Genomic DNA, 25,757 nt, shown 5'->3' with positions numbered 1-25,757 from the left:
GAAATTAAATGTGCATGTGACCTTTTTTAACACCTCGATATTTCTGGGGTGTTTTTAAGGGTAGCAGAGAGGGGGGAGGTGACCAATGGAGCTGCTGACAACCGCCCTGAAAACTTCACCAAAACTCTCTTCATAGCTTAAGCCTCTTTTTGGGGAGTAGGGCTGAGAAGAGGGAGATCCCAGGGTGCTTAAATATCTTTTCAGGCTGTCTAAAATATCAGGGGAAATAAGCACAAGCCCTGCACTGGGATTGCAGCTGTGCTCTTGAAATAAATTGACCTATCTGGAAGCAGGCAGGTATTTCTATAAGCTGTGTAAGCATGGACTCAAATACGTTTTGGGGTGAGTCACACAATTAATTCTGCAATAGAATTCAGCCATAACAGAGCTCTTGAAACCTAAACCCCATGCAGGGATGAATTTGTGTGTGTAAAATACATAGGTGTATAAAACTTCGTGTAAAATATGCCAGAGGCTGGGTGGGGTGGATGGGGAGGATTGCATGAGGGATGAGCTACAGGTGAGGGATGAAGGTGAGGGAGAAAAATGGGGAAAATCAGCAATGCACTGACACAAGAGCTGGGGATGCCCCACACATCAGGGGGCTGCCATCCTTTATGGCAGGGGGAAGTGCAGCCTGATTTGCAAGAGGAAAATCTGGCTTTCCAAGCAACTCCTCAGCTGTGAAAGCTGAGCTCAGGTTTCTGTTGGTGGAAAAGGCTCCAACTCAGTTTCACCCACCTCAGCTGGAGGATGTTTCTCCTCAGCATTTGCATCAACCCCAAAATCATTCCCCATCTGCACTGGGGCGAGCTACAAATTTTCTTCCCTCCCCTGCAGGGAGATGCCATTTAGGGAAGATCATCCCCTGGTTTATTTTTATGACTCCATCTTTCCCAATTGGGATTTTATCTTGGGGCTACAGCCACTTTTCCTCCATTTCCCCTCGATTCCAAGCAGCACAGGGGGAATGTGTGTGTCAGGGGGCAGAGGGATGTCAGAGCCTGTAAAACGTGTCAGGGGTGTGTAAAATGTGTCCTGGTGGGTGCGAGTGTCTGCTGGGCTGGGAGTGTGTGTGGCTGTGGGGATTCCTGCCTGTGTCAGATGCACACATGTCATTTCTTATCACACAGATGTTGCTGATTTACAATCAAATATTCCTGCTCCTCCTAGCATGGCAGTTTTCCCAAACTACTGTACTTACATGTTCCTGCTTTGCTTTCGTTTTATTTGCATGATCATTTCCTATAAAACAGCCCCATTTTTCTTCAAAGGAGAACAGTTCCATTCACGTCTGTTTTCTCCTTGGCAAATGCCTTTAAAGCAGGCAGTGTGTCCTGTTTTATTAACTCCCACTTCTATTAATATTATATTCTTTCTCCAAATCCATCAAGCAGAAGTTAAACTTGATTTTATAGCATCCACAGTGGAGTTATAATTTAAGGCATAATTTGGCAAGGACTCAATTTGGATTCGGTTTGCTTGTCCCAGCTGTGCCAGCAGCTCCTATTTTAAAGGGCAGGGAAGTATTTTCCTTTCTCCCTAGTTATGGTGGAACACTCTTTCTTCTCCAGCCCAGCTCTGCTCTCTACATCTTGCTGGTCAGCTGGTGGATGGAGGAAATGCAATTGTTTCACACAGGTTCAGGAACCTGCATTTCCAGGAAAGCATCCAGGATTTCTTTGGGGTGCTAAATGACTTTTCTCTGTTTGAGAAACAATTATTATACCGGGTACAGAGGAGCCACCCTACCTGCCTGCAAGTACAAGTTTATAGGAAGTGCTTTTTATGTGATTAAGAGAAGAATAAGTTTTTTTGCTGAAAGAAATTTAGTTTTCATGGGGCTGTGCGCCAGAGAGGGTCTGTGGGCAGTGGCAAGGGACAGTTGCTGAAAGACATCCCTGAATGATCTGAGGAGAACCACCCTGCCCTAAACCTTCAGCCTTCCTCCTCCTCCCCTGCTGGCTGGGGAAGCCCAAAACCAAGCCGGGAAGGAGCGGGAGGAGTGGGCTCCTCACAGAGGGGCAGCGACAGCACGCCAAGAAAACCCTTAATCCACCCAACCCTTTTCTATTCCAGCAGAAGACAAAGCCATCCCGTTATTTTCGTGCTTTGTTTGCCTGAACTCGGGAGCTGAGGCTCCCTTTCCTGGCCGGGCCTCCCGGCTGCCGAGCCCGCAGCCCCCCGTGCGCAGCCGGGTTATCAGCGCCCGGCCGCCGAGGGGAGCGCCCGGCTCCCTCCTCCAGATTAGGAGCCTTTGACCCGTGGGGAGGGGGGAAGATAAAGCAAACTTCCTCGGTTGGTCGTCTCCGTGTGAGCAGAGCATCCTGGTGAGCTCATTCCCCCTTCCCCGGCTCGCCCCGAGCCTGGCTGTGGATGCTTTGTGTGGCCAGGAATAACAGAGGGGATGGGATGGGGATGTGAGGAGAGGAAAGGGGAAGGGAGAAGAGAGGAAGAAAAAGGGCAAGGGAAGGGAAAGGAAAAGAGGACAAGGATAGGAGAAAGAAGGGGACAAAGAAAAGAAAGAAAGAAAGGGGAAGAGAAAGGAGAAGGAAGGAAAGGAAAAGGATTGGGGGGGAGGCGAGAAGAAGAAAGGGCAAGAGGACAAGGAGAAGAAAAGGACGGGGACAAGGAAGAGGAGGGGGGAAAGGAGAGGAAAAAGAAAGGGAAAAGGAGAAGTAAGGAAGGAAAGAAAAGGGGAAAAGAAAAAGAAGGAGTGAAAGGAGTAGGGAGGGAAGAGGGGCCGAGCCCCTCAGGAGGAGCAGCGGGAAGAGGGAAGGAGCGGGATGCGGTTTGCCGGGGCGGGGGCCGGCCCAGCCCCTCACCTTGTGGTTTTGGTAGGAGGTGACGGCGATGAAGGCGGTCTCTGGGAAGACGTGGGTGCAGAAGGCGGTGTTCTTGGAGCCGAAGCCGTTGTTCTCGTCCGCTTTCACGATGTGAAGCCGGGGCTGGTACTTGTGCATGGAGTTCAGGATGATCTGGGCAAGGGGAGAAGGAGAGGACATCCCGTGGGAATGGAGGGGGCACAGCACGGCGCATCCCATCCCTTCCCAGGGGAGGAGAAGGAAGGACAGACACCAGCAGGAACCCGCAGCACCTTCCCAAAGCCTTCACCCTTTTCAGGGCTCCCTTCAGAGGGCAGGTTGAGGTGCTGGGGAAGGGGCGGGGATCTTTCCAGAACCCTCACCAGGAGCCCAGCAGGGCCGGGAGGTGCTGGGAAAGGCGTTTCCTCACCTGCTCCCCCCTCCCCAGCCCTGCCCGCACAATCCCCCGAGGGTTCAGCTGCTCCCCCAACACCTGCTGGGGGCAAAGGGGGCCCTGGGCATCTCAACACCCCCATCCATCCCAGGGTGGTAAAGAGAGAAGAAAGGGCGAGAGAAGAGAGCCGGAGGGATTTGGGGATTTAGGGCCATGCGCCAGCAGAGGACGGGAAGGAGAGGACGGTGGCGGAGCCGGGAGGGGCTGGAGCGCGGTGTTCCCGATAAAAAGCGGGCCCTGCTCGGTACCGGGTTAATCTCGGGGGAAGATGGGGGGCGGTGGCGGCGGCGGGGGGCCGCTCGGGCCCGATAATGACTGCCGGACCCTGGCGACAGAGAGACGCAGCGCGTCCCGCCGCCGCCTCCCCCGTCCCGGGGGTTTAAGCAAATTGCTTTGACATCCAGGAAAGTCGTAGACATCAACGGTGAACGATCTAATGGTTTTTAATTTCATTACAGCGACTCTAATTGAGAGGCTCCTGGCGCAGCTCCTCCTCTGAAGTCCCTTATTGTCCCCTCAGCGTCTTCGGTTTGTTTAGAGGGACTTTTTCCCCAGAGCCGCCTGTTCCCAGCGGGGATGCCTGGCCCCTTCCCCCCGGGCCGGATCCCCCCCTTCTCCCCAAAAGCACCCCGGGGGTGGGATGGGTTCCCCCGGCTGCGCTGCTCCCCTCCCTCTTCCGGCCAGGAAAGGTCCTGATCCCTGGGAAGCGGCCCTTGCAAATCCCTTTGCCACCAGCTCGAGGTAGAATTAAACTAAAATTCGAATTATAAAACGAAATATAAAATATAAAACGAAAAAGGAAATCAACCCCCGCAAATGGAGGTGCAAAGGGGAGGCTGTAAAAGGATGCTCAGCACTGGGGTGGGCTGGGGACTCTGCCGGCTCCTCTCCCCTAAACCCCTCTCACTTCTTGGCTACCACGTGGGCGAGGATTTCATGGCACAAAATTTATCATTAAATAGCGAAGAAAAACAAACAAAAAAACTTGGAAAAAATGAAACTGAAGTGTTGAAACGAGACTGGAGAAAAAATCCGCTCTTGAAAAGGGCTGGTGGGATCTGGAGTCACATATTCGTTCAATTACATATATGTATATATTACTCATACATGCACATATATATTTGCTCAGAGGAACTCGCATCTTTGGAGACCTTTGAAGGAAAACTGTTCCTGGCTGCAGAACTCACACAAATTTTCCCGGCCCCACGAGCCTCGCAAAGACCTTTTTAATGACCAAGAAGTTTGAGCGGGACTTCAATTTTTCTAATTGTCTTTAGTTATTGTTACTTTTTTTTTCTTTTTTTTTTTTCCTTTCCCTGATCGAGGAATCCACATCGTTTTAGGTCCTATTTCCTCCGCTAATTATGCCTGATTGATTTTACCTGTTAAGCAAATTCCCGGAGGCAGCGGGCGGATTTTAACGATCCGGGACTCCCCGTGCAATTAAAATCAGGTACCAAATATCCAAGTAAACCAGGAGAGTTTCACCCACTCGCGAACTCCAGGCCCCGGGGGTCCGTAATCAATTCCCACCAAACAACCCGGGTTCAAGGGTTATGATTCTGTTTTTGGGGGATGCTCGGTGGGGCTCATCCCGCTCTCTCAGGGGTGAAAACCCCACCCCACCACCCCTGGGTTTGAGGGTGGGTGACACTCGGTGGGTGACACTCGGTGGGGGTGACACCCCGCGTGGCTGCTGGACACGCACCGTGCCCTCGTCCCAGCCCCGGTACTTACATGTCCGAAGGGATCCAGGTGGTTGTTGGTGAGTTTGAGCTTCTGGAAGGAAACCAGCTGCCTCATCCAGTGGGCACCGGTAGCCGGGGAATCGGGGTGCACGTACAGCCTGCCGGGCATGGCCGGCTCTGCCTTGCCTGTCACCGACCTGCGTGGGGACACGGGGCTCAGCTCCGGACACCTGGGGACTGCCCGGGGGCTCCCCGGTCTCATCCATCCCCTCCCGGGGGCTCCCCGGTCTCATCCATCCCCTCCCGGGGGCTCCCCGGTCTCGTCCATCCCTTCCCGGGGGCTCCCCGCTCCCCTCCATCCCTTCCCGGGGGCTCCCCGCTCCCCTCCAGCCCCTCCCGGGGGCTCCCCGCTCCCCTCCATCCCCTCCCGGGGGCTCTCTCCCACTCAGGTACCCCGTGCCCGGGGAGAAAAGGCATTTCCAACGCCGCTGGCTCGCGGAATTACTGAGCTCCTTGGCACCTTTCCCGTCGGAGATGGCTCTCTCCCCTTGCCTTTAACCCCATCCTTCCCCGATAAATGGCCCTCGAGCCAGGAGAAAGGAACCTTAAACCAATCCTTAAATATCCTCCTGCCCGGAGCTATTCCCTTCCTTAATATAATTAAGCCATCAGCTCCACAACAGCAAATAATCTCATCGTCGAACGGGATTCGTTAGTTGCGACAGAATTTCTGCGCTTTTTCCCATTTTTATTTTTGGATGCATTTCTCCCACAGGGGCTGTGGGAACATCCCACTACGCTCAGGTGAGGCTCCCAACATTTCGCGTGGAAAAAGAAGGACGAGCCGCTGACTGAAGGGTTTCTCCCCAGCCCGGGCAGCCCAGGGCTCTGGTCCCTCCCCTCTCTGGCTCTCCCCCACGCGTGCCTACCATTTATTATCCGCGAATTTGTATCTGTGGTCATCCGCCGGTACAATATCCATCAACAGGATGTACTTGGTTTTTGGATTGAGTCCAGTGACCTTCACTTTGTAACTGGGGAACATTCGCCTGTTGAATGAATAAATAAGTAAATAAATAGAAGTATAAAAGCAGAGAAAGTTTGCCAAGGTGGTTTCGCGTGCGGGGAGGAGACTCAGGGGAGGGGGGGGACATTTAACGAAAGGGCAGCGCCACATTCCCAGGTGGATCCTCCCGAAACCCTCCCCTTGGCACGGGGGACAAGTTTGGGGGGTGCTGGGTCCCATCCGAGGAGAACCGGGTGATTTATCAAAGCAAAATCGGAATTTCGAGGCTGGTGGGTTTGTTTATTCACCTCCTCGTGTGTCTGCTCGTCTATTCCTATTTTTACTAACTATTTCTTTCACCGAGGGTTTGAATCTCCGTTTTTTTGAACAAATCTGAGCGTGAGAACTTCTGGAAGCAAGTTACTTCCCTCCCTCCATAAACTGCTGGAACAGGAGAGGAAATTTGCCAAAAAAAAAAAGTTTTAAAATAAAAGTTATAATATAGATACTTCTATAAAAAATATGTCTTTCTATAAATGTATATGTTTATAGAAATACTTTCTCATATATTACATATATAGAAATATAAACAGTTTAAAATACATTTATATGAACACCTTGAGGTTCTGGGGACAGATACGGAGGGAAAAAACCCTGCACGCACTCAGGTGTAAGAGAAAATCCGTGATCACCCTGACAAAGCAGCAAACACACCTGACAAATCCTTGGAAACCCTGGGATACACACAAGGCAGGGGCTTTTCGAAATATTTTCCATTACTGCAAGGCAGGCACTTAAACCACTGCTGTTATTTTAGTTCGAGCTTTCCAAATATTTAAAAATAAAGCAGATGAAAATGGAGCCCCGGATTTAAAACAGGCATAAACAAGAAAAAAAAATCCCCAAAAATAAAAACCCCACACCTCTAAAAATATCGCGTTCTTCTCTGAGGCTCGGGATCTTATCTCTGCCGTGGGGCACCTGGGCTGGGCTTTAATTCGGTTGTAAAAAGTTGAAGGGGGGTGAAAAGCGCCCAGCGAAGGAAGCGAGCCCTGAACTTTAAGATTTTAAGGGAGAAGAAACCAAATTCCACCTGGAGATTAATCTGTAACTCCATCGAAAACACCTGAGCAGCAGAACCAGGGACTTGAACAATAAACACGGGCAATGATAGAAATGAGGAAACCGAGCCCGCATCTCCCCTCGAGCCCCTGCCCTGTAAATGTCTCTTTTATTGCTCTCCAGATGAGATCTCTGTCCACAGCGATTTTTGTTTGGAATTTCTGCAAGGTGGTTTCTGTCTCCCTTCGAGGGTTGGATTTTTTATTTTTTATTTTTTTTTTTCCCCTGTGAACCGGGTTGGTTTTTTTTTTTTCGGGAGATCCCAACACTGACTTCATCCCCCCTACTTCATCCCACGTCCCCTTGGCCACAAACCCCTTGGAAATCCGTTTTTGAGCAGCGAGGTTCAAGGGGAAGGCGAGATCTATTCGCTAAAACTTTATCCAACCAGCTCGGTATTTATTTTCCCCCTCCCTCTTCAGGCAAATTTTGGAAGACCACAACAAATGCCAGATGACAGAGGCAAAATGAAAGTTTGCCTCTGCCTTGTTGACTGTGTCCCTACAATCTAAAACTGTTCCTACACGTGGAAGCTTTTTCTCCTTTTCGCCAAGGATTCTAATTGAAAATCACAACGAAAATCCTCCCTCGGGCTGCCCCCAATTTGTTGATAGGACTGGAGAGACTCTTTTACTGCGTCTCGCTGGCCACTCTTCAATTGAACAACCCTCCACCACATTAATATCCAGGATAATGTTAAATCCCCTCAAAAATACCCGCGTCCACATATAAATATCTGCGGATCAGGTTTACACAGCCGGTCATGGAATAGATTAGAACCCCAATAAAGTTGGATTTGCAAGGCTGCATATTTTTCCGCACACCCACGCAGATAAACACCCGCATAGAAATACACCCACATGATATTGATTTGCGGACGCATCTATCTCTGCATCTAAACAGCTTTGTTATCTCTCTATAAACAGTAGCTTAAGACCGCATAGATTTTTAAAAGGGGTGAAGTGGCTGGGCTGGGAATATTCGCCCCAGAGTCAGCAAAAATAAATTTAAAACTCTGTAAAACGGCATAAAACTTGGGAGGGGGGGAGCAGAAGAGCCAAACTGTAGTAATAATAATAATAATAATAATAATAATAATAATAATAATAATAATAATAATAATAATAATAATAATAATAATAATAATAGTGGCCCACCGAGCTGCTCTAAACAAAGTTTGCTTTTTGGCCAAGTGGTTGCAACTCGCGTTCGCCTGGAAAGTTTCCAAAGGCCTGAAGTCGGAATTAATGATCCAACTGTTCTGGTTTAGAAAGAAGCCAGAAGAAACACTTCGTGCCGCGTCTGTGCAGGCAGGGCGGGCTCTCCATGGCCGGGCAGTGGCACACACACACACTCACACACACTCACACACACTCACACACACTCACACACACTCACACACACACTCACACACACACACACACTCACACACTCACACTCACACACAGTCACAAGCACACGGGGAGATTCGGACAGCAGAGCTGTGCCCGTGCCAGGGAGGTGCCCCCTGCCCCCCATCCGGGCGGGTGTGTCCCTCCTGTCCCCGCAAACACGGAGGGCACCGCGGACCCCCCCTGCTCTTACCTCCCGGCCTTTGTTATGATCATCTCCGTGCCCACCTCGTGGAACTTCAGCCACAGCTCGCGTTCGTGCAAAAACACCTTGATGCCCTCCATGCCCTGCGGAGCGGGGTGGCACAGAGCGTCAGCCCCCGGAGGAGCGGGGACAGCCCTGGGGGGAGCGGGGACAGCCCCGGGAGGAGCGGGGACAGCCCTGGGGGGAGCAGGGACAGCCCCGGGAGGAGCGGGGACAGACCCGGGAGGAGCGGGGACAGACCCGGGAGGAGCGGGGACAGACCCGGGGGGAGCGGGGACAGACCCGGGGGGAGCGGGGACAGCCCCGAGGGGAGCGGGGACAGCCCCGAGGGGAGCGGGGACAGCCCCGGGAGGAGTGGGGACAGCCCCGGGGGGAGCGGGGACAGCCCGGCCGGGCCCCTCTCGGCCCCGCAGGGGAAAGGCCGCTCTCTGCGGGCCGGAGCTCGGGGCATTCCCGGGAAAACCCTGTCCCAAAGCCGGCCAGAGCGAGGTTCCAGGCCTGAACGAGGGATGCTGCTTAGGGCAGGCCTGCAGCGGGGTCCGGTGGGGCGCGGAGGCGATGGGAGGGAGCCCCCGGAGCCGGCTCCAACTGCATCCTCCCAGAGAAATCCCCCGGTGCTCCGGCCCTGCTGCTCCCAGAGCCAACCGGAGGAGATTTACACCCTCCCACGAGTGATTTACACCCCCCCGGCTGCGCTCTGCAGGCTGGAGCGGAGTGGGGTGTCACCCTTCACCCCTCGCCCCCTGATTTTCTCTTTCTCACCCAAGAGCTGCGAGCCCTGGGCTGGGGCAGATGCCACCGTGGGGACAGCACATCCCTCCACCCTGGCTGGGAGGCACAGGGGACACCCCCAGCCAAACCAAGCACCTCTCTCCCTCTCTAAAACGCAGCCGAAGCGCCCCTTCAGACTTCGGGGGGCACTTTCCGAACACCTTCGGTAGCACCGAGCCCCCCGTGCCGGTCCCAGTGCCCACCCTGGCCCTGCCGAGCCTTCTCCTCACCCCGTGGGCAGCGGGCTTCATCGGGGGGTACCTGCCGGGGGACAAGCGGGGCTCTGCGGGGGGACCCCACAGTCGGGATCGCGGTGGAAAAATCCCCTGTCCCCCCCACATTTGTCCCCCTCGGCTGGCAGGGCTGCCCGAGCCGGCCGGGAGAAGCCGGGGAACGGCTCGGAGCGCTCGGAGCCCACGCGTGTCCCGGCACAGGCAGCGCCAGGGGGACGAGGGCTGCGGGAGGGGATGGGGGACACCCCAAACTCCCCGTACGGCCCTGGGGGTGCCCACGCGTGACAGCCCCGAGTGCCCGCTGCGGGTGTGGGGTGTAGCCGTGGCCGCCTGGGCGTGCGAGGGGCGCACACGGATGTGGGTATGTACAAAATATATACATTTATATATGTATATAAAGGTATCTCCACTCCGTGGGTGTTCGCCCGTGCATTTGCCCACCCGGGCGCGGACACTCGTGGGTGTGGGGGTGCCGCTGCAAGGGGGGTTCCCCTCGCTGCTTTTTCGGGTCCTGTTCCCTGCCTGCTCTTCCCAAAACTCTCACGGGCGCATCCCTGCAGCTTTAGCGCTCGAGCACGACCTTAAATAACACTAAAGCAGGACGGAGCCCACGGCCAGGTGAGGCTTCGCCCTCGCGTGGGGCCTAAAATCAGCCAGCCAGCCAGCCGAGACAGGGGCAAAACGTGGAGAAAAGGGGGAAAGAACCAAAGGAAAGAGTGACGGGGTGGAAGGAGAGGAGCGTGGGTGCTTACCTGCTGGGTGAAGGCTGCTTGCGGTGAGGTGGGCGATTTGCTGGTGGCCCCCAGCTGCGTGTCCTGCTTGGCCTCAGCCTGGAGCTCCTTGGCCTCGGGATCGGCCGGCGTGCTGGGCAGCCCGAAGCCTTCCTCGCTATCCGCCATGTTACGAGCTTCCTTGGCCGAATCCCCCACTGCAGGCACACATCGGGAGAGAGCAGAGATAAGAGACGCTCAAGTCAATGCTGACGTTTAATAAAATATAGATATTTATGCAGCGGGGTGGCTCCGAGCGAGCGGCGGCCGGGGCTGCCCCGACCATCCCAACACTCACTTCAGCTGCCCAGGGAAGGGAGCGAGGCCCTTTAACTTCGGGAGAGGGAGAAATAAAGACTTTTATTTATTATCGCAGCCCGCAAGGGATGATAGGATTTGGGGGGGGCTCGGGGGGGTGGAGAGGGAGGGGAAGGGGGAGGCGGTATTATTGAATGCATCTTTTGCGAAAGGTAAACAGCGTTTTAGGGCTGCCTCCAGCACGCGGGGAGCGAGGCACCCGAGGGGCTCTGGAACACGCAGCTCATCGCACAAATGACTCTGGAGCTCGGGGGATTCGAGGTGAGGGCTCCAGAGCCTCCCCCGAGGCTTGGCCACCTCCAATTCCTCCGGGCTCGCCAAGGCCCAGGGGGTTTAAAGTCCCAACTTTCCTCCCAGGGAAGTGGAAGCTCTCACCCCGCTCCAGTTTCGAGCAGGAAAACATCACTGACACACGAGGCCGCTTCTAGCACCCAATTCCCAAGGAAAATTCAACTCATAACTCTTATAACAAATGAAAAAAATTTAAAAGCCAGTTCTTCTCTTACTCCAGGCAGTTACAAGAAAAACAAAGGATGGACGAGAAAATTAAAATCTAAAAGTGCAAATAAATCAATCGGACAAACGCTGTGCGAGGTAACGAGGACTCGGGCTGGTGAACGGGGGCTGGAATTGGGATTGGAGCGAACTAAGCCATAACATTTAGGATAAAACTGCACCAGCAGAGAAAACGAGCTTAAAAATTACATGGTTTATATTTGATGCGAGTAACCGCAGTGAGTTTTAAAAGCTGTATTTTGACTTAGCTTTAAAGGCTCTATCAGGAATGGTAAAAGTTTCATAGCAACATTAAAAAAAAAAAAACAAACCCAAAAAAGATAAAAGCAATTGAATTATCTGTTAGTTTTTTATTGTTCTTAAGGAGTTCAGAGTTTTAACTGCTTTAAAAAAATATTTCTTGCATGTTTCAAAGAAGGGGATTCAGTTTTGAAAGGCCAACCATATGGAGGCAATATTGGGTTTAAATACATGAGAATGTTTTTAAATGAGTTCTTCGCCCTGCAACGATATTTGAAAGCTGTTAAGAATCAAGCAGAGAGAGCGAAAAGAAAAGGCAATTCTCCTTTAAAAGCGAAGGAAAATTGGGAGTGGAAAGGAGGGGGGAGAAAATGATCTTCCCCGCTAGTGGTGGGAAACACAGACACGGACGGATATATAATTTAAAAGTACAAAAAGCGAGGAGACTGCAGGTCCGCACCTCTGGAGCTGCAGCTCGTGCAGACACGGCCCGTGCCCGATCCCTCCCTGCTTCCCTCCCTTCCCAAAGGGATTTTTCCCAGCGCGCAGAGCCAAGGGCGAAGCGAGAGCGCGGAAAGTGCGCGGGGGCTGCGGGAGCCGGGCCCGGGCCCAGCCCGTGGGGGCAGAGCCGCAGCTCCAGGGACCATTTAAGGCTTTTCTCTTCCCCTCCTCCTCCTCCTCCTTTTTTTTTTTTTCCTCCCTGGACTGTTGTGGTGTCTTGTTTGTTTGGGTTTTTTTTTTTTTTCCTTGGGAAGTACCGCTTATGCATTTTTTAATCGATTTGTCTCCAGCTTGGAGCTATGATTCCCCCCGAGCTGGCAATGTTAGGGGGTAGAGCGAGGGAAAATAATAATAAAAACCCTTAAAGCATGTTTATTAAAACAAAGAGGGACCCAGCCACGGCAGCCCAGCCCAGCGAAGCCTCCTCGATGCTCCCCGCGCCCAGACATAATTAAGCAGATATAAAATAATCATAATTTTAAAAACAGAGGGTGTGACGACAAAAAATAACCCCACAACTAAGAGCATTTGGCGGTCCGTGGCTTCTAATTTCCTTTTTTTTTTTTTTTTTCCCCTTAAAAGAGCGTCTGAGAAGAAATGGAGCTTGACAGAACCAGGCCGCGGTGGCTGGATGAAAAATGCATCTCGCTTTGCTAAAGTAGCGCCGAGTGGGTTTGCGGGAGATAAAAAAAAAAAACACAAGGGGGGAAATTTAAGAAAAAAAAAAAATATAAAAATGAAAATCACCACCCTCTGCTTTTGTTCCGGCTTCGCCCCGGCCCCCACCCCCAGCCCGGGGGAGCGCCGGGCAGAGCAGCCCCCGCTCCCCGGGGCTCCCGAGGCCTCGCAGCTCCGCGGTGCCCCCGGGCAGCGCCTCTCGCTCTGCCTCGCTCCCGCACCCGCACACAGGAAGGACAGACCCCGACGGACAGACATGGCAATGGAAGAGCCGTTACCTTGCTCGTTGAATTCCATGCAATCAATGCATCTCCACATATATAATGTGTGGCTCTATTTCCCCCGTTTGCAATGGAAATTACAATGGGATCAGGCTTCTCGTGTGCATATTTCCTTTTATTTATTTATATTTGCGGATCAGCATGTGAAAACCCAGCCTGGAAGAAAAAAGTCTATCCAATGCAAGCCTGCTTCTCTCTCTCTCTCTCTCTCCTGCTCTCTCCAAACACTTCCAGGTTGTCAGACGCACTAGAAAGGATCCTGAGACCAAGATAAAGCCCCCACCCCCACCCTTTTCTCAGCCTGATCTGATGCAGCTCTCCCCAGCCCACTCTTGCTGCTGCCCACCTAAAAATAACTTAAAAATTAAAAATAGTAATTAAAAAAAAAAAAAAAAAAAAAAAAAGAGCGAGAGGGCGAAAGAGCGGAAAAAGAAAACAGCACCCTCTTGGGAAAAAAAAAAAAAATTAGGAAGAGAAAAAAAAGTTTCTGCCGGCTGGTAAGCCCCGCTCCTCCGGGCAGGTTCGCGGCGCTGCCGCTGTGCGCGGAGCCGGCGCGGAGCGCGGAGGAGCCGAGAGGAGCGCGGAGGTGACGTGGGCTCGTCCAGCTCCGTTCGCCAAGTGCCGGGACCCAGTGCCCAACCAGCTGGGATCCTGCTCCGGAGAGACTCCCTCTCCCACAGCCCTCCCTCCCGCCCCCTCCCCCCCAAACCTCCTTTTCCAGCCTATTTTTCTGGCCGGCAAACAAGAACAAGGCACAAAGACAATCATCAAACTCCCCAGCAACCCTCCCCCTCTCCTTTACCTCCTTCCCCGCTCCCTCCCTCCTTCCCTCCCTCCCTCCTCCATCCATCTCTCCCAACCAAAGAGAAAATTCAGCGTCTGGGAATATCCTGCCCCCCCCCCTCCCAGCTAAAATAAATCGCTGGCTCCGCTAACCTCGCACCACCCCCAGTTCCCCCCTCCCGCCCTCAAAGGCAGCCCAGAGGTGTGGATTTAAACCCAGCTCTAAACTTGCTGCTGCTCACAGAGGCCTTTTATTGGGGGGTGGGGGATGTTCCCCTAAAATAGCTTTTCCTAATGAGTACAACCCCCCAAAAAAACGCTGCGGAGCGGGACCGAAAGCCGCGGGGTGTGTGCGCGGGGCTGTGGCCTTGTCCCCGCTTGTGGCCGCATCCAGACTCCTTCCCCTGCCCTTTCCCATCCTCTTCCTCACCCCTCACCGCGCAGCCACGGCCCAGGGCCGCAGCCCCCCGGAGCTCAAATAATCAAGCCGTCAGCGAGGAGCGGGGCTGGGGGTTTATCTGCATCTTCCTTCGCTCTCCCCTTTTTTTTTTTTTTTTTTTTTAATGTATTATTGGGAGGGTAAAGTTGAATAGGTCAGCGCAGGGTAAACAGCCTCCCTGTCGCATTCTGCAGGCTGAAGAGAACCAGATTGGCGAGGCGGATTTTTGATAAGACTCGGAATAAATGGCATGGTTCAGATCTGCTCTGCCCACCCTCCTCCTCCTCCTGCTGCTGCTGCTGCCCCCACCCTCTGCTCGCCGCTCTGTCCCGTCCCCCCACCCATCAAAAAAAAAAAAAAAAAAGAAAATATCCCTCACTCTATTCTGCCTCTCAGACAATTTTTTTTTTTTTTTTTTGCCGTTTCGAGGAAGTTTTCAGCAAATCCACCCTCGCTCCCAGCTCTCGCAGGGTGCGATAACACCGGAGCCCTCTGAAAGTTTGAGGTGAGGAAGGGGAAAGTCTGGGGGCGAGCGGCTCTTGGGGAGGGGGGTGAATCTGCGGGTGTAGTTTGGCATCTCCCAAACCCTTCCCATGTGCACGCCAGTCCCAACAGCTACTTGAGAAGAAACAGCCAACAGTAAACGCTTGCAAATAAGAATAATAAAATAACTGCACTTGTAGCCGCAGAGAATAAGCCAGAGAATGCTACTTAAACAAACAGAGCGAAGCTTGTCCCATATTTCATTATTTTTCGAGGGGAAAGGAGCAGCGGAGCCCTTCCAAACACAAATAAACGAGGCAGCAAAGCGGGCGCTCGTTCCCCCGCGGGGAAGGCGGCGGCCGCAGGAGCGGCCCCAGCCCCGGCCTGGGGCGGGAGGGCAGCGGCGGCTCCGAGCAGCCCTTCCCCTGGCCTGGGCTCTGCTCCGAAAGGTGTAAATCCGAGGGGAAAGTGGGGAAGGAGATGGAGCAGGCGGGCGCGGCGGTGCGGGGAAGCCGCGGAAGCTCGCGGGGAGCGCGGCCGGCCCCGCTCCGCACGTGTGCTCCGAGCATCCCCGAAAGCACAGGGGGGGTTTGCCTTGAAAAAGAAGCAAAAGCAACGAGGAGAAAGGTTTGTCTCAACTGCGAGAGAGAGAGAGCTCGAGCTTCCCTCCCCTCGGCGGAAAGAAAGGGGAGAAGTGAAAATCCCTGAAGTTCGGAAGAGCGAACCCGAACGCGGCCGCTGCCTAGAAAAGCACTCACCTCTCCAGTGCCAAACTAGCTCTCAAACACCTTGAAGACAAGTTGAAAACGATGCAAATAAATCGAATTTATTTCCGTCTGCAGGTTGGGGGGGGAGGAGTGGACAAGGAGGGAAAGAAAAAAAAAATAATAATAAAAAAATAAAGCAGTTTGGGAAAAAAAAGGACGGCAAATTCAGGCTCCCCCAGGACTGGAAGGGCAAGGCGAGGAGCCTTCCAGCTCGAAGCCGGTTTGTGGTCTCAGACAAATTAAATATTACTGTTTATTACCAGCCATACTCCGATAAAATAAAGAGAGTTCAAGGCGATAGCTGCTATCTCACGAGCTTTGCTCCTATAGGACACGGAGACGTCACCAACCACGCAACTGGCCTATTCTGTCATGGTTGACTGCAGCAGTAATGGAAGGTTAATTTGTATTATTCTCCTTTTTTTAAAGCTCTATCAGGGAGATTCCTGCTTTTTTTTTTTTTTTTTGCTTTTTTTTTTTTCTTTTTCCCCCCAAAAGAAATCCATTCCGTGAAATGTAAAATGCACCGTGGCTGGGTGTACGTGACCTCTATATGGTGTATACATAGAAATATAGATATTCACAAGGCAGACTTTTACACGCGGGTGTTGGGAGTGGTTTATATCGTATATGAGCAGGCACGGAGCCGCTGGAAACTTCAGGAAAACCCACTCAGCCTCGGAGCAGAAAAGGGGGAAAGCAGAAGAAAAACTCCCGCTTCACCACAAGTTTAATAATCCAACGGGATTGGCATTATTCGGCTGAATTTCTTTTTCTAAACAAATAATTCTGCCAGGGTGAACAGGAAACTTGTGCGATGAACGCTCAGGCGCCTCTGGAAGCAAGCACGCTGGGCTATATATAGTAAATGATAACCTGGTTATTTGCACGGATTCGAGTGGGCTTCGGGAACCAATTATTTGCTCTGATTAAATAAAAAAAAAAAAAAAGGGGGGGGGGGGAAAGGAAAGAAAAAAAAGGAGTAGTAAGTCCAGGCGATTATTTGCCAAATGAGATTGACAAGGGAAAAAAAAAAAAAAATCAAAAACCTCCAGATCCCTCCAAGTGCAGCCAGTGGCAGCAGAGATGCCGCCGGCACTGCCCCGTGTCCCAGCTCTCCCTTAATCTGGAGGAATTTTGGGATGCACATGCGGTGACAGCAGGAAGATTTCACCCAATTTATAAAAAATAAAAAAAGAAATTTAAAAAAAGGAAAAAAAAAAGAAAAGAAAAAGGAGAACAAATATACACTCACAGAGAAAAAGATGCTAAAGCGTTTTTTCCTCCAACAGAAAAAGAGAGGAGGAGAAATAGGGAGCGAGGAAATAAAGAGCAGCAGCTAAAGAAGAGCGAGGAGACGGTGCAGGAGTGGAGGCTGCCAAGGTGAGTGTTCCCAGCGGGCAGCCCAGCCCTGCTGGGGCCCAGGGGCCGGGGCAGCAGCCTCAGCAAGCCCTGCCCGAGCTGCCCTGGCCTCCCCAGGCTGAGCTCTGCAGGCTCCTGGGGAACCGGGCCCGCACGAAAACACCAGCAAGGATGGCGGAAAGAAATAAAAAGGAAGGGAGGAAAAGCCCCCCTTAACCCTGATGCGCCCCATTTGCTGGATCTGGCCGTCAGCTCGGAATCGTCCCAGATATCCGGGATGGAGGGAAAATATCCCCAGAGAAGGGAAAAAACCCAGCGTGGATGATTCTCCGGCTGGCACCGACCGCCCAAAGTCCTGGCGCTGCCAGAGCAGGATAGGGCCTCACCCAAAGTGAGAACTAAAACATTGTGCCCCGCACACGGCAGCATCTCCTGCTGTCCCCTGAGGTCCCCCCGCAGCCTCTGAGGCCGCTGCAGCCCAGGGATGGGAATCGCTTCCCCCTGCCCGCCCGGACACCGCTCGCTCTCGGCCTCCGAGCCTGGAACAGCCCGGATCCTGCCGGGAATGCGGGAACAGCCGGCAGCGGGGAGGGATGAGGGGTCAGAGAAGCAGCGCAAGGGGGAATGCAGATAAAGATACACGGAAATTCATCTATTTAGGTACAGATGTGCATGTATGAGTGCGGACACCCTGTTTGCAAACACGCCCCCACACACGGTGCCTCAAACCTTTAACCCTGGGTAAAAAAATCCTGGCGGTTTTTATACCCCATGTATTCCATATATTATTTGTTTGATATCTTTAGACTAAACGTGCAGTGTAACCGCAGGAGCGCTGAGATCCAAGAGATCCAGTGAATAAACGTGGCTGTTTGCTCACGGAGATATCCACGGGCACAGCACAAAAACCGCGTGTGCGTGGATGTGCAGGTGATGAGATCTCCACAAACACTTGTCCAAACTGTGGTTCTGCCAGCTCAAGCCACCCCTGCCCCATCCGCTATAGGTTTTATATGGATATTTACGTTTTACCCGGGGTTTAGAGACGGAGTTTTGGGTGCACGCAAGCCTTCATCTGCCCCCACCCTCCTCACAGCTCAGTGGGAGTGGGCGCAAATCTGCGCACATCGGCAGAAGGCGGGCGAGTGATCAGCGTGGATGCACCGCCTATGCACCACACTCTCTCCTATATATATATATATATATTTATATATTCTACATAAATATAACCCCCCCCACACACGCATTCTCCAGCAGCCACGGCCCCAATCTCCGTGGAGCACTTACCTCCGTGGGGGTGGCGGGTGCGTGGCTGCCCCCCCTCCCTCCCCGAGCTCTGTGCAGCCCTGCCAGGCTCGATCCCGGTTTTTCAGCTCCTCTCCGGCGGCTCCGGGAGCGCAGGACCCGGCCCGAGCAGCCCCGGCAGCAGCGGCCGGTCCCGGAGCCTCGGGCCGCGGGGAGCCCCGGCGCTGTGTCCCCGCATGGCCGGAGCCCCGCACGGCCCCTCCGCCCTCCCGCTGCCTTTGCAGGGTGTCCCGGCCCTGGAGGTTTCTCCTTGCGGGATTTCCCCGGAGAGCCGCAGGGCGGGGATGGCCGGGGTGCCGGCTCGCAGTGGGGTCGAGGTGTCAGCAGTAAGAAATAGTGCCGAGTGTGAACTCGCTCCCCCCCGCCCGCCCTCCACACCCCTCTAAAATCACTTTTTGGGTCGGCTTAACCAAATCGAAAAGGCTTTTGCTCTTCTCTCGCGGCTCCTCGGCAGCCACCCTGCCCAAGGACGGGGCAGCGCGGCCGCCCGGCTGGTAAAATACAGATACATCAGCACTTGTGGCTTCCCAACGCTCTTTTTTTTTTCCTCCTTCCCGTATTTGCAGAGAAAATCATCTCCCTCCTAGCAGGGATTATTATTTTTCCTTTCCATTTTTAGATAATTTACTTCCCCTCTCGGACCAGTTCCCTCTTTGCTTTTATTTCTCTTTTGTTGGCCGCTTTTCGCTTTGGTGAAATACACACCTGGGAGCAAACAAGTGTTTAAAATAATCCTCCTCTCTTGAAGCATTTTTGTCCATTCACTTATTGTTTTTTTTGTTTTGTTTTGTTTTGTTTTGTTTTTAATGTGCGTTGGTGGGTTTTTTTTCTCCCAATTGTTTCCTCAAAATTTTTTCTCAATATTTTTTTCCCCCTCAGTCATGGGGGCAGGGACTGACTGCATTGACCTGAGAGATGATATCAACAAAATATTTGTATAAAACTCCTGCCAATACAGTACTGTCATGTCATTATTTCCATTACAAAATCCTGCATTTAGCGCTGGAGAATTGCTTTAGAAGAGCCTTTGGGGGTAGATACCTGCACCGAGCTTTTTTTTTTGTTTTGTTTTTTTAATTACAGGTGAATAGCGTTTTTCTTTTAAACTTTGTGGTTTCGGGTGTTTTGGATTTGTTTTTTTGTTGGTTTGTTGTTTGGTTGTTTTTTTTCTTCCCGCCCTTCTGGCTACCTTAAGGGAAAAAAAAAAAAAAAAAAAAAAGTTTGCAATTAAAACCCTTTTCCCCTCCCTGCAGCCCATTAATTTCCCAGGCGAGCTGCAGGCTTTAAAATAGTGACGAAAATGAGACAGAAGGAGCCGGGCAGAGGCAGGGCTTGGCGTGGGGGTGAAGATCCCTTTTCCTCCTGCACGCCAAGCAGAGCGTGAGGATCCCCAAATTAATCTCGGAGCACCCCTGGAGCAAAAGAGATCCATTCTCTTTTCCCTGTTCCCTCCAAAAGGCGGCTCTCAGGGAGACAGGAGTCCATCCCCTCCCCAGCTTTCCCGCAGTGCTGCCCAGGAACAGAGGGAACTGGGCTGCATTTCGCTTTGCCGTTATCAGCGGGTGATTTTTTGGCACGGGGTGCCCATGGGATCCCCGCTCCATTCCCGATGGATCCCGGAGCCCCCATTGGAGAGGGGCGCACGGCCGGGCTCATCTGCTCTTCAGGGGCATCAGTCAGAGCCTTATCTCGGCCCCGGGGAGAAAATCACAGCAGAAAAGGCCTTCGCTCCCTTCGCTCCCTGGGAAAAAACTAAACAGGGGCAAGAGGGGGAAATCCTCAGCGCCCCGCGCTCCCCCTGGGAGAGATCTCGCCATGACCTTGAGGGGGAAGCGGGGCTGCCAAAAGGAGCCCGATCCCGAAGAGTTTGAGCCAGGCACTGCAAAAAGGCCTCAAAGCAGCACCTGTGAATGTTCTTCTCTTCCCTCGCCCTCCCGCTCAGCCCCGGCTCTCCCCGGGCGAGGAGCACCCCGGGCATCCCCACTGTTCCCTCATCCCGGCCGACTTTCTCCCTCCCTTTCTCTCCAACTCATTTTTCTTTGCCTCTTTTCTCCTTTCCAAGCCCTCTCGCCTCTTTTCTTCCCCATTTTCCGTTTCTCCCCCCTTCTCTCGCCCCCGGTCCCTTTTCTTCCACTGCCCTAAATAACGCCGAGCGACAGCGCAGCCCGGCCGCTCTGTTTTATTCAGATTATCCTTTGTATTCCCGGCTATCGGTGAATTTTGGAAGAGGGAGACGCTCCCAGGGAGGCGGGGGGATGGCTGTGGGCTCCCAGCACGGGAACCGCATTAAACCGGCTTTGGAGTGGTGTCGTGGACATCCTAAAATCCATTTTTATCAAATCCACTTTTATCTGTGCGGGAAAAGTACAGATGACATCGATAACCCAAAGAGTTACCGAGATTTCTTTCTTTTGTGTCTTCAGAAAACGTTAAATACCTAAAAATTATCACAGGAGGAATAGAAAAGAAAAGAAAGGGGGGAAAAAAGAGCATTTCCCTTGTTGTTCCAGGGCTGGGTGAGGTCCCAAATTGTAACTTCAGGGCCCTGAGCTACCCGAGAGCAGAACAGAAATCGGTTTTGGAGGGGCAGAGCCCCGCGGGTTATCAGCGATATTTGGGAGCAGTGGGATGCCCTTTCCTGCTTCCCGAAGTGTCAGGGAGTTAATTCTGAGGGCAGCAGGTACCTTCCCTGGAGAGTTGTTCCACACAAACAGAGGTGGGAATGGGAGCTGAATAATTGGGTGGTGTCGGTACTCGGTGCAGGAAACCCCATTTTTTTATAAGCCCACGTGTGCTTCCATCCATACAATCCTAGAGATTTATACCTGTTCCACGGGTATCAACAGCAAAGTGCTTCTCTGTCCTGTGGTTTTGGGCACAAAAAAATCCCAGTTTCACCCTACGGAGAAAATTCCAGGAGCTCGTTTTGTTCCTGCCTGGGATTTTTGGGGGGCAGCCAGGCGTGTTTACCTGCCCCGTGTGTGTCTGCCAGGCTGCCACCACAGGGGCCGTGGGTTAATGCCTTTGCCAGCTCATTTTGGGCTGAAAATCGTTCATTTCCAACGAAAAATTATTTTCAGGGGGAAGAAGGGCTCGAATCTCTGCAGGAAAAAGCTCTCCCGGAGCCCGGGTGGGACCTGCGGAGCCGAGCCCGGGTCCCCCCGCAGGCTGCGGGCACAGGAGCCACCAACCTCCCCACTGCGGGTGCCCGAGGAGCCACCGTTCAAGACAATGTCTATTTTCTGTCATTAATAACTCGTTTCTTCCTTTAAAAAAAAAAAAAAAAATCTCGTTTGGATCCAAGATTGTTTTTATGATTCAGTCGGACAAGACGGAACACATGTTAGTTTAAGCAGGTTCATGAAATAGCTGTAAATCAAATAAAGTTTACGAGTTTAGCAGGAAATACTGAAAAGATGAGGGGGAGGGAAAAAAAAATCCGCCGAGGCAGAGAGCAGCAGGCTGAAATAGTCGGTGGAGTTTTGTCCTGCTCTGTGTTTCTCTCTGTTCTCTTGTGCATCTTGCCGATTAAAGGCCTCGAGACCCCGTGTTGGCGCCAAGTGGCATGTTATTAATCAGTTATCCCGAGGTTCAGTCCACAGAAGAGAGAAATTTAATCACCAGAAACCAGACCCGACATAAAAGAGAAATCTAAAATCAATTCCCTCCCGTCGTCCCGTCTCCCCCTCCCCTTCCCCACCTCCGAAGCGAGCAGAACGAGCGGGAGCAATCAAGATCGTGCTCCCTCTCCCTCTTAATTGCGGCGGGAGAACCGCAAATTTCTCCGAACTTTACCGCGAAAAGAATTTGGGGGGGAAAAAAATTAAAAAAAAAAAAATCTACAGGAAAAAGAGATCCCAAAGACCCGCAACAAGTTTGTCCTTGATCTCGCTATAAAAACGTGCTGGGGGAGAAATATCCCAAGCGGAGCCTTTTGTAATGGAACCGGGGGTGTGGGACGGGGGCTGCGGGTGGAAATCACATCCAGCGCTGGGGAAATGATCTCTGAAGGCTCCCGGGCCTGGCGGGGAGGGGTCCCCTCACCCCAGATGCCCCCCAGCCTCTGCCTCCTTCCCCCAGCCCAGGTTTCACTCCAGGACGGGAATTCTGAGGGGAATTCTGGGGTGTCTGTCCCCAAAGCTGGGTGTCACCCCCGGCGGGGTCTGAGCACACCCTGCCAGGGAGTTTTGGGCTGGGAATGGCCAAGTTTGGGTTAGGGCAGGAAAAGGAACCCTTGTCCCTCCTTGCTGGCCCGGGACAGCGCAGAGGGGACGGTGCCACCCTCGGGGAACGACCGGAGGTGACAGCAGGACAGAAGGGACCAAAAAAACCCATTCGCTCGCAAGAAGATAAGGCTGCTCGGAGTCCAGGGTAAACGGAGAGCGATGGGGATCGGCCCGGCAGCTTCCACGCGTGTTTCCATGGGAGTCACCCCGTGCCCGTTCCCTCCCGGCTGCCGGGGTCGCGCTTGTCCCCCTGGGCTGCGTGAAGGGCACACGGAGGAGCTGCGAGCCGGGCGGCCCCGGGGCTATATTTGGAAAAGAATTTAGAAGCCCTTCCAGCAAATCTGTGCGAAAGGTACCGGGCCTCTTCCCCGAGCCCCGCAAGGGTCGCCCCACGCCCCGTGGCACCGCTGCTGGCAGCGTCCTGCTCCTCTCCATGCGCGTGGTTATTCCTCGAAAGAGAAACGGCTCCACAAAAACCCCAGCTCAAAGTTTTGCCTGCCCAAGCCCCAAGAGAGGCGACTTCACCCCATGCCAGGCAAAGCTCTCACTTTGTGCCAGCCAGATTTGCTTGTTCTGCCCTTAAAAACAATAAGAGCAGGAGGGAGTCCTGTGGGCCTGGGTCTGGGGGGATGAAGGGCGAGGGGGGAACAGCTGCCTCTCTGCCCTCTTTCCAACCCAGCAAAACTGTTTGGCGAGGGGTTTTTTTGGGTTTTTTTTGTTGTTTTTTTTTAACGAAAACCATATTTTCCCCACTTTTCTCTCTTCCCCAACAGCCTCTCAAAAACCTAGAAAGCAGCGCTGTGACTTGGGTTGCCTGATGGGTTTCTTTTCCCCCTCCACGCTCTATCTGCTCGTTTTCCTACAGCCCAAACAGCCTGGAAACCACAGAAAAAATAATCAAAGTGCAGCATGTTTTCCCACAGTAGGAATTCATGTTAGCACTCTCTCCACGTCTTGATCCTCTGTTTGCGTGTGGGGATCCGGGCGGAGATGCCTTCAGATGCACAGGCACAGATGCAGGAAGAGATTTTGGGGCGTCCAGAAAACACCCAGCCCCACGCACCTGTCTGCCCACGGCCTCGGGGGGAGGATGGATCCCCGTGGATCTGAGTGTTTCCATGTAAATTCGGGAATATCGGTGTCCCGGGGGGAGTGGAGCAGTTCCCACCCACCCAGCAGCCCGCGGCTCCCTCCGTGCCCGTGGGTGCCCGTTCCCCACTCGGTGTCTGCCACCTGGCCGAGCCCCACCCGCGGCATCACACCGGGAAAAAAGGGGTGAAAATGAGAGGAAAAGGGAAGATTTGGATTCCCCACCCAGGCAGACTGCGGCTAGGAGAGCTGGTGGGCTCCGTGGGGAAGCGAGGTGAGGGGACAGGGCTCGTTCTCCAGCAGAAAAAGGTTTTCCAAACCCCCCTGGCTGTCAAGCCCATCCGAAACTCCTCCTCTGTCTGCGGAGCGGCTCCGCTTCCCCCTCCCGGCTCCCGCAGCTGGGCGGCGTAGGTAGCTCCAGATAAGTGAAAGTGGTATTTTTATAGGCTGATAAAAGGGACTTATCTCGGCTTTCCCGAATCTGACAAAGATTCCCTAATTGGTCATTTGCCCACAGCAGCCTGCCCCAGCCCAGGGCCCGGCTGACGCTATTTTCAGCCTCCAACGGGGGTGTCGCGCCTCCGGGAGCCCCTCGGCTGCTGCTTCCCGGCCCCTTCCCTTCCCAAATCCACGGCGGTAGCTTCTCCTCACTCCCACTCACCCGCAGGCGCTGGGGAAGCCGAGGAAATCCCGCATCCCAAAGAAGCGCAGCCTCACACGCAGCATCATTCCCCAGGGATTGCCCGCCGAGGGCGGCTCGTCCCACTGACCACCCTCTGTGTCTTGGCTGAGCACTCCCACAATCTGATTATTCGGCCTTTTAGAGACACCAAATACGTTTTATCAGCTGGGAAAAATAACCCCTATCGCATGCAAAGGCACATTCAAGCAGACAAAAGCGCTGCACAGATAGAAAACGGGTGGTGATGCTCGGTTCTGCACCAAACCTTCCTCCTCCAACCTCCAGCTGCCAAGATTAGATGGAAATGGAATCCCTGGGATTAAACACAAACGGCAAAGCAGAGAGAGCCCCTTTCTGGCACAGCTCCCCAGGCAGCCCAGGTCCCCAAGAAGCAGGCTGCCACTACCTCACACCAGACTCTGCTCCACGCATCAGCTGAAGTTTTTTTTCCTTCCAATGCATTTTAGTCACCAGGCTACTGAAAAAAAAACAACAACAAACCAACAAAAAACCCAAATGACAAAATGCCCCCCCAAAAAACGAAATGAGGAGGAGGAAATGCGTTTCTGAGCACCCAGAGCTCGCAGCCAGTTGGCACCACCAGCCTCGAAGCGAGCTGGGAAGTTTCTCACTAAACTTATTTCTCATTTTCCTTTTTTTCTTTCCTCTGTGGAAGGGGGAAGGGGCTCTGGGATTAACGGCCCATCTGACCTACCAGTGGTGTCGGGACATGAATCAAACACAATCAAAGGCCCCAGTGTCAGCATTAGCTTGACCCCTACAACAGGCTCGGGCTCGGAGCTCGGCGAGGCCGGTTCTGGCCAGAGCAGCGTGAACCTTGCCCAGGGTTATTGGTGCCTGCCCAGGGCTCTGCCCAGCCCAGCCCCTGGGCTTGGGGTTGGGGTGCAGCCACCCCAGCCCAGCAGGGTGCAGGGCCCGTGGGGATGGACCCAGCTCTGCCCCACCATGGCAGGATGGAGTTTTCACTCCTGAGTGAAAACAGATCTCCCCCTGGAACCAGCCACTCCAAACCATGGAGAAGGGGCAGGGAGCTGTGGGCTTAGAGGGCTTGTCAGTGATTTTTAGGGTTTTTTTGTTTCTTTGTTTTAATTCTCACACACCTTTTTCCTTTCCATGACTTTTTGGGTCTGTTTTCCCTTGAGCAGGTTCAGAAGGAACAGCTTGGCACAGCCCAGCCCTATGGGAAAAGGCCAAATCTCGGTCCCACCCTGGGACTTGCCACATCCCAGACAATGTCTCCAGACCCAGCTTTGAGGCTCAGCAGGTGCTGAATAATGCAGGAACAGAGCTTTATTAAAGTCCAAACACCCCATGTCACCTTCAGTCACAGGATGGCACCTGAGCACACCCTTTATACCCTTTCCCCACCACAAAAAGGAGGAAAGAGGAGCACGTCAATTATTCCTAAACGAGATCTCCAGCAGGAGAGTGGTTTGTCTGTAGGAGCTGATTTTGATAGGGGTACTTCAGGAAAAAAATCCGGTTATTTTGCTTTTCAGTGAACCTTCCCCACACTCAAAAGAGACAAAAAAATCAGCAAAGGGATCATCAGCAGGGAAAGCTGTTCTACTCTGGCTCAGCAAGAGCAGGCTCCAAAGGGGGTGGACGTGGTCCTGTCAAAG

General features: G+C 53.0%; 1 protein-coding gene and 1 long non-coding RNA gene across 5 annotated transcripts in view; one reads left to right on the top strand and one right to left on the bottom strand.

Annotated features, from left to right (window-relative positions):
• The window catches only part of TBX5 (T-box transcription factor 5), a 50,686-nt gene extending 26,568 nt beyond the window's left edge, over window positions 1-24,118 (bottom strand). The window contains exons 1-6 of one of the 4 annotated variants that reach the window (XM_058851744.1): window positions 24,094-24,118; window positions 10,427-10,602; window positions 8,659-8,753; window positions 5,876-5,995; window positions 4,996-5,143; window positions 2,826-2,978 (exon numbers count right to left, since the gene is read on the bottom strand). In XM_058851744.1, the coding sequence (XP_058707727.1) occupies window positions 2,826-2,978; window positions 4,996-5,143; window positions 5,876-5,995; window positions 8,659-8,753; window positions 10,427-10,573 (663 nt within the window). In that variant the 5' untranslated portion in view covers window positions 10,574-10,602; window positions 24,094-24,118. Of the gene's footprint in view, window positions 1-2,825; window positions 2,979-4,995; window positions 5,144-5,875; window positions 5,996-8,658; window positions 8,754-10,426; window positions 10,603-10,742; window positions 10,785-12,975; window positions 13,287-18,099; window positions 18,448-24,093 lie in introns of those variants that run through there. The other 3 variants (XM_058851743.1, XM_058851741.1, XM_058851742.1) reach the window with 3 other exon arrangements.
• On the top strand, window positions 14,564-22,020 carry LOC131585506 (uncharacterized). The gene is made up of 3 exons (XR_009278969.1): window positions 14,564-14,705; window positions 16,743-16,833; window positions 21,198-22,020. It is a non-coding gene; the product is annotated as an uncharacterized LOC131585506 (long non-coding RNA).
• Window positions 24,119-25,757: the final 1,639 nt, after the last annotated feature.

This window comes from Poecile atricapillus, chromosome 16 (genome assembly GCF_030490865.1).
Source record: "Poecile atricapillus isolate bPoeAtr1 chromosome 16, bPoeAtr1.hap1, whole genome shotgun sequence".
Classification (NCBI taxonomy): Eukaryota; Metazoa; Chordata; class Aves; order Passeriformes; family Paridae; genus Poecile; species Poecile atricapillus.
The sequence above is the reverse complement of the archived record's forward strand: the minus strand, read 5'-3'. Positions and strand labels throughout refer to the sequence as shown.